We start from the raw sequence: 8380 nt of genomic DNA, 5'->3' as shown, positions 1-8380 counted from the left end.
AGGAACTCCCCCCTGTCACTCACAGAGATAGGGCCGATAGGGGAGTTGGGGCACCGCCCCCTGTCACACAAAGAGCAGGGCGGATCAGGGGGTTGGGGCGCCGCACCCTGTCACACTCAGGGCAGGGCCGATGGGGAGGTTATGGCTCTACCACGTCACACACAGAGCAGGGCCTGTGGGGGGGGGGTTGGGGTGCTGCCCTCTATCACCCACAGAGCAGGGCCGATCAGGGGGTTGGGGCGCCGCCACTGTCACACTCAGTGCAGGGCCGATGGGGAGGTTATGGCTCTACCCTGTCACACACAGAGCAGGGCCCATCAGGGGGTTGAGGCACCGCACCCTGTCACACACAGAGCAGGGCAATCAGGGGGTTGGGGAGCTCCCCCCTATCAGGCACAGAGCAGGGCTGATCAGGGGGTTGGGGCGCCTTCCCCTGTCACGAACAGAGCAGGGCGGATAGGGAGGTTGTGGCCCCGCCCCCTGTCACACACAGAGCCGCAGGGCGATCAGGGGCTTTGGGCGCTGCCCCCTGTCACGCTGATCCCGGTGCCGGGAGGCCTCGCGGCTCCGCTGATCCCGGTGCTGGGAGGCATATTACCCTTTTACTATATAGGATAGAGGCCTGGTGCACGGGTAGGGGCCGGCTGGTTTGCCCTGAAGGGTGTCCTGGATCAGGGTGGGGGTCCTGCTTGGGTGCCTGGCCAGCCTGGGTGAGGGGCTGAGGGCTGTTTTCAGGCTGGCGGGTGACTGAAGCTCCCAACCGCTCCTTTTTTTCTTTTTTTTTTTATTCTGGGCCAGCTTTAGCTCTTAGGCTTGGCTCCAGCTCTGAGGCCTTGGCTGCTGAAAGCAGGTATCTGGTTTGTTTGGGTTCTATAATCGAAACACTGTTTCAACTCCAGCTCTGAGATCCCAGCTGGCTGAAAGCAGGTTTCTGGGGTTTTGTTTAGCTTCTATATTTGTAACAATGTTTCAAACTGCAAGCTCAGAGGCCGGCAGCGGCAGGCGGGGAACGTTGGCTTCCTCCGTCACTGAAGCAAGCAAGCCTCCTGTTCGCTTCAAGCTGCCTGGCTGCCGGCCGCCATCTTGGCTGGCAGTTAATTTGCATATCGCCCTGATTAGCCAATGGGAAGGGTAGCGGAGGTATGGCTAATTACCATGTTTCTCTTTTATTAGATAGGATATAGATGAGCCCTTGATTGACCAGGGGGAGTCCATTTCAGCAAATAAATTTCTTCTTGGGGTTCATATCAAATAAATCTTCCTTCATATTCTCTAGAATTCATTTAGAATTCTTCTAGAATTCTTCTTTTAGAATTCTTTTAGAATTCTTATAGAATTTTCAGATGCTCTATGTCCAGTTGAGCAGAATAAAAGCCCCCAAAGATGTCTAGTTCCTAATCCCTGAACTTGTGAATATGTTACCTAGCACTGCAAAAGGAAGTTTGTATATGTAATTAAGCTAAGGATTTCAAGATGGGGAAACTATCATGGGTTATTCAGATAAACCCAATGAAAGCACAAGGGTCTTTACAAGGGGGAGGCAGGAGGGTCAGAAGTTGAGAGAGATTGGAAGACTGCTGGCTTTGAAGATGGAGAAAGGGGCCAGGATATAAAGAATGCAGGTGGCTTCTAGAAACTGGAAGGCAAAGAAATCTTCCTCTAGAGCAGCGGTTTTCAACCTGTGGGTCGCCAACCTGTGGGTCACGACCCCTTTGGGGGTCAAATGACCCTTTCACAGGGGTCACTTAAGACTGCAGGAAAACACATATATAATTACATATTGTTTTTGTGATTAATCACTATGCTTTAATTATGTTCAATTTGTAACAATGAAAATACATCCTGCATATCAGATATTTACATTACGATTCATAACAGTAGCAAAATTACAGTTATGAAGTAGCAACGAAAATAATTTTATGGTTGGGGGTCACCACAACATGAGGAACTGTATTAAAGGGTCGCGGCATTAGGAAGGTTGAGAACCACTGCTCTAGAGCCTGGAGAAGAAACACAGGCCTGCTGACTCAGTGATCTTAGTTCAGCAATTTAGTGGCTTTAAGCAACACAAATTTATTAGCTTACAGTTATGGAGGTAATAAATCTGAAATGAGTTTCACAGAACTAGCAATAAGAAACTTCTACACCTTCTTTTCATAGTTTTCTGATTTTTTAGAGGGGAGGGGATGGGTATTGAATTCTGTCAAATGATTTTTTTATATTTCTATAGGTGATCATTCTATTAATACAGTGAATTATACTGATGTTCAATTTTTTTTAAATATATTTTTATTGATTTTTTACAGAGAGGAAGGGAGAGGGATAGAGAGTTAGAAACATCAATGAGAGAGAAACATCGATCAGCTGCCTCCTGCACACACCCTACTGGGGATGTACCCGCTACCAAGGTACATGCCCTTGACCGGAATCGAACCCGGGACCCTTCAGTCCCAGGCCAATGCTCTATCCACTGAGCCAAACCAGTCAGGGCCTGATGTTCAATTTTTAGATCAACCTGTATTCCTGGGACAAAGCCAATTTGGTCATAATGTATTATCCTTTTTATATATTTTGCTGGATTCAATTTGCTAATAGTTTATTAAGGATTTTTTTTATCTATATATATAAGGGATATTGGTCTATACTTTTCTTGTACTGTTGTCTGGTTTTTATATCAAGGTAATGCTGGTCTCATAAAATGGGTGGGAAAGTGTTCTGTCCATCTTTATTGTCTTAAAAAGCTTGTGTAAAACTGGTATTATTTCTTATTTAAATGTTTGACAGAACTCACTAGTGAAACCATCTGGATCTAGTCTTCTTTGTAGGAAGTTTGAAAATTATTCATTCAAATTATGTAACAGATATAGGAATATTCAAAATTTTTATTTCTTGTGTCAGTTTCATAATTGGTGTCTTTTAAGGAATTCTCAATTTCATCTAAGTTGTGGAATTTACTGGCATGAAATTGCTCATATGCCCTTATTATCCTTCTAATGTGTGTAGAATCTATAGTGATGTCCTCTCTTCATTCCTGATATTGGTAATCTGTGTTTTTGTGGGCTTTTAAAATTTTTGAAATTGATTTTAGAGAGAGAAAGCGGGGGAGAGATTTGTTGTTCCTCTTATTTATGCAATTATTAGTTGATGCTTTTAAAAATATATTTTTTTTTATTGATTTCAGAGAGGAAGGGAGAGGGAGAGAGAGAAACATCAATGATGAGAGAGAATCATTGATTGGCTGCCTCCTGCACACCCCCACACTGGGGATGGAGCCTGCAACCCTGGGCATGTGAACCATGACCTCAACCGCTGAGCTACGCCAGCTGGTTGATTCTTTTCTCGTGATTTTTTAAATCCTCATCTGAGGATATGTTTATTGATTCAGGAGAGAGAAACACTGATGTGAAAGAGAAACATTGATCGGTTGCCTCCCATATGGGAATAGAACCCACAACCTAGGTATGTGCCCTGACCAAAAATCAAACCTGCAACCGTGTGTATGGGGATGACGCTCTCACAACCTGAGCTACCCAGCCAGAACCTTTTTGTTTCTTTCTTGATCAGTCTATTTTGAGGTTTATCAATTTTATCGATCTTTTTCAAAGAATCAACATTTGATTTTTAATTTTATTGTTTTCCATTTTATTTTTGCTTTATTTCCTTCTACTTATTTTTATAGCTTCTTAAGGTGGAAGCTTATTTTATTTTATTTATACCTTTCTTCCAATGTAAACATTTAAACTAGAAATGTATCCTTAAGTACTGACTTAGCTGAGCTCACAAGTTTTTGTTTTTATTTAATTAAAAATATTTTCTAGCCGTAACTGGTTTGGCTCAGTGGATAGAGCGTCAGCCTGCGGACTGAAGGGTCCCAGGTTCGATTCCGGTCAAGGGCACGTACCTTGGTTGCGGGCACATCCCCAGTAGGAGGTGTGCAGGAGGCAGCTGATTGGTGTTTCTCTCTCATCGATGTTTCTAACTATCTATCCCTCTTCCTTCCTCTCTGTAAAAAAAATCAATAAAATATATTTTTTAAAAAATATTTTCTAATTATGGTTGTGATTTCTTCTTTGATACCTGGGTTATTTCCAAGTATTTGGGGATTGTCTAGATGTCTTTTTATTATAATTTATAATTTAATTCTGCTGTGGTCAGCAAACATATCTTTAATTATTTCAATCTTTTTTTTAAATATATATTTTATTGATTTTTTACAGAGAGGAAGGGAGAGGGATAGAGAGTTAGAAACATTGATGAGAGAGAAGCATCGACCAGCTGCTCCTGCACACCCCCTACTGGGGATGTGCCTGCAACCAAGGTACATGCCCTTGACTGGAATAGAACCTGGGACCTTTCAGTCCCCAGGCCGACGCTCTATCCAGTGAGCCAAACCGGCTAGGGCTATTTCAATCTTTTAAAACTTGTTTTTATGGACCAGTCTAGAGTCTATCTCAATATTCCATCTGAACTTGAAAGAAAATGTATATTGTTGATAAGTGCAGTCTTCTATGTTAATTAAGTCAAATTAGTTTATTGTATTGTTCAAGTCTTCTACAAGTATATCCCTATTGATTTTCTGTCCAATTAAGTACTCAAAGAGGAATGTTGAAATCTATTATAATTATTAATGTCTATTTTTTTCTGTTAATTCTGTCAGTTTTGCTTTATATATTTTGAATCTCTGCAATTGGGTGCATACAAATTCAGGATTTTTAAGTCTTCTTGATATATCCCTCATATCTCTGGTAATCATCTTGATCTCGAATTCTATTTTGTCTGATATCAATATTACCACTCTAGCTTTCCTGTTACATTTTTTTACTTTTAGTCTGGGTTTTAATATTCAAAGTATTTTTATCATATTTATCATACAGTTGGATCTTGCTTTTTAAAAATCCAGTTTGAAAATCTCTGCCTTTTAATTGGAGCATTTAATACTTCCACTTCGTAGAACTTCCTAGAACTGATAGTACCTATTGTTTGGTATTCATTCCCACCTTTTATTAGCATTTCACAGGAAAAGATTAAGTGACAGGGTTACTGCCTCTTCTTCCAGGTTGTCTGTGACACAGTTTTCTCATCTGGAAAGAGGGAATAATTGTACTTACCTCATAGGGTAGTTATAAGAATAACATGAGATAATCCATATAAAGCATATAGTAGACACTCAATAAATGAAAGCTACAGATAGTGTTAGATCATTAGATGATAGTAATAACAGATTATTATTTCACTAAGCATCTTCTTTCCATTTGGTTGATGAAGTGTTGATTTAAGAAATGAATCCCACTTTACAGTTATCAAGTTATCTCATATACATCCTCATCTGATGAAAAACTACTGGAGATCTGCATAGTATAATGATTTTACATAGTCTTTTTTCTGTGTTCATTTTTCAACCATATGCTTTTTTTGCTTAGTTTTTTAAATTAAAATTTCTGTTGAGACCTATCAGACTGTGCACTTTAAACATGTGCATTTTATTATATGTAAATTATACATCAATAAAGTTGATTTTAAAAACTAAAAAAAAAGGAAAAATTCTGTCACATGCATGTATATAATGTACATATATAAGTTAAAGACTAATGAGAAAACCAACATCCAGGTGCCCACTTACCAGCTTAAGAAATTGTACAATCCCTTGCATGCTTCGCTGTTAATCATTATTTTCTTCATAGCTTTGCCATACATGTATCTCTGTGTAATAGTCTTGACTGCCTTTGACCTTTATGTAAATAGAATCATGCTGAAGGTATGCTTCTGTGACTTCCTGCTTCAGCTCATTATTTTTAAGGTTTATCTGCTTAAATGTGTAGTGGTTATTAACTTTTACTTCTCTACAGTCTTACATTATATAATCCACCATGCTACTGAGTGCCTATGGGCTGTTCACAATTTGGGGATTTTTCAAACAATGCTGTGAATATTGCTCGTGCATTTCTAAGGTAACATGCTGGGATGGAACTGCTGGGATTGTGAGGTAGGTGCATGTTCAGCTCAACTAGTTAATGCCACCTGCTTCCAAAGTGGCTTGTACTAATTCATCTTTTCACCAGCAGGGTAAGAGGTTCCTCTTTCTCCATGTCCTTGCTGACATCTACAGACACATTTTCACATTCTAACTCTTCTGCCCACTTGAGTCTTTCTAACAGCCAACACTTAATGTTCATTTAAACTGTGCCAGGCTCTGTATCCATGATCTCATTTCACAAGAGCCCTACCTATTATGTATTGTCATTTATGACCAAGAGAACAAGACTTTGTCCTTCTCTGCCTATTTCTTCTGCCTGGACCCAGGGCTATCCACTATGGCCACCTCATCTCTTCTTCCTGCCAACTTGGGCAGAGCCAGGTCCCAGCAGGGCCTCAGTCCCACCTTGGACCCTTTCCTCCTTAGGCTGTTACTCCTTGTCAGTCCGCCTCAGCCGCCCTGCATCCTGGGACCGGATCAGACACTACAGGATCCAACGCCTTGACAATGGCTGGCTGTACATCTCGCCGCGCTTCACTTTCCCCTCACTCCAGGCCCTAGTGGACCATTACTCTGGTATGGCCTTTCCTTGCCTCCATGAGAGTAGACTGGGATTTGAGTTCTAGGGGTCAGAGAATCCTTAGACACTTTACCTGCTAAAGAATATCCAGACAGATGGAAGAAGGGCCTCCCCTACCCTCATGCCAGTCCTTGTGCCAAGAAACAGACTGGCAGCTGTATCTTTTTAAAAAAATATATTTTTATTGATTTGAGAAAGGGAGAGTGATAGAAACATCAATAATGAGAATCATTGATCGGCTGCTTCCTGCATGCCCCACACTGGGAATCAAGCCCACAACCTGGGCATGTGCCATGACCTGGAATCGAACCGTGACCTCCTGGTTCATAGGTCAACGCTCAACCACTGAGCCACACCAGCCAGGCAAGGCAGTCCTATCTTTATCCCATGTGTGAGTGCAGGCCAGTAACTCATCCACGGTAGTTCCGAGTCAAAGCCCCAGTGGGAAGCACAGTTGTCTCTACAGGAACTAGGCCCAAATCTGTTGCTATTGTGGAATTCAAGTTGATTCTTAGCATTTTCTGGTGCCTGTGCAATAACAGGCACTGGAGGATGTAGAGGGGAGAATAAAACTGGGAAAACTGATCAGGGGTTTGCTGGGAGGTTGCTCATGCGATAGATACTGAGCATTCCTTAGTTTTCTTCCCGAAGTGCTTTCCTAGCCAGAAACTGGGCTCAAAGAGGTCCATCAACTTACCCCAAACCACAGTAAATTTAAGTCTCCCAGAACCTAGCCCAGAATAACTTTTGATTGCATCTCAGACCAACAGCTTGGGGCTCTTGTGCTGTAATTCTTTTTAGACCATGCCCCAATCTGCCAAGTGTGTAAAGCTGTCGGGTGAGGGTAGAGGCTGTTGGGGAGGAAAGGAGGGCTGGAGTCACCCATGTCAAGGGTCTAGGTCTCTTCCTCAGAGCTGGCGGATGACATCTGCTGCCTCCTCAAGAAGCCCTGTGCCCTGCGGAGAGCTGGCCCAGTCCCTGGCAAGGACATACCTTTACCTGTGACTGTGCAGAGGGCACCCCTCAATTGGAAAGAGCTGGACAGGTGAGGGGAACCCTGGGCCATGAAGGCAGAACAAGGGAGAGTGAGGCTTTACCCTTGGGAACCCACAACCCAGAATGAACCTGACAACTTCAGGGATACTGGGGGACCAGTGAGCATTGATTGAGCACTTAGAGGACAGCCTAGGTTCATCAGGTGGGTAGGGGGCAGTGGCAGGGAGGATAAAGTGGGCATGCAATGGGCAGCCTGGACATGAAGGTAGCCAGAATGGGAGGAAGGTCAGATAAGATAAGGTAGAACAAAGAGTACCAGTCCTGAGTGAAGAAGTCAAGCTCTGGTTTGATCTGATAGGAAACAGAGAGCCACTGTGAATTTTTTTTAGCAGGAGTGAATTAAAAACGGTGAACTGTGTGGCGAATGCAGGGAAGACGGCTCCTTGACCCAGCTCTTTTCCATTCTCCATAGCTCCCTCCTGTTCTCTGAAGCACCTGCCACAGGGGAGGCATCTCTCATCAGCGAGGGACTCCGGGAGGCTCTCAGCTCCTACATCAGCCTGACTGATGACATCTCCTTGGACGATGCCAAAGCCCAGAGGACAAAAGGGGAACCAAGGTTGTAGCACCTAGAATCCCAAGGCAGCTCAGCCTAACTGTGCACTCCACAGGCAAGACTGAACTGAGTGAGGAGAGAACAGGGATAGAGAGGCACATTCAAGGTCCCACCTCTATCTTGTTCCTTCCTCTCAGCCCTAAGAAGTCACATACCTCCTCCCAGTGCCATGGCCCTGCCTGCAACCTCTAGTTCAAGGACAGACCAGTTGAGA

General features: G+C 43.1%; 1 protein-coding gene across 1 annotated transcript in view; it reads left to right on the top strand.

Annotated features, from left to right (window-relative positions):
- SLA2 (Src like adaptor 2) overlaps positions 1-8176 on the top strand; it is a 21256-nt gene extending 13080 nt beyond the window's left edge. Inside the window, exons 5-7 of the mRNA XM_023754494.1 lie at positions 6401-6550; positions 7467-7599; positions 8023-8176. Coding sequence (XP_023610262.1) covers positions 6401-6550; positions 7467-7599; positions 8023-8176 — 437 coding nt within the window. The remainder of the gene's footprint in view (positions 1-6400; positions 6551-7466; positions 7600-8022) is intronic.
- The last annotated feature ends 204 nt before the right edge of the window (positions 8177-8380 follow it).

The sequence above is a fragment of the Myotis lucifugus genome, unplaced genomic scaffold (genome assembly GCF_000147115.1).
Source record: "Myotis lucifugus unplaced genomic scaffold, Myoluc2.0 scaffold_60, whole genome shotgun sequence".
NCBI classification, from domain to species: Eukaryota; Metazoa; Chordata; class Mammalia; order Chiroptera; family Vespertilionidae; genus Myotis; species Myotis lucifugus.
Note: the sequence above shows the minus strand (reverse complement) of the source record. Positions and strands in the feature narration are given on the sequence as shown.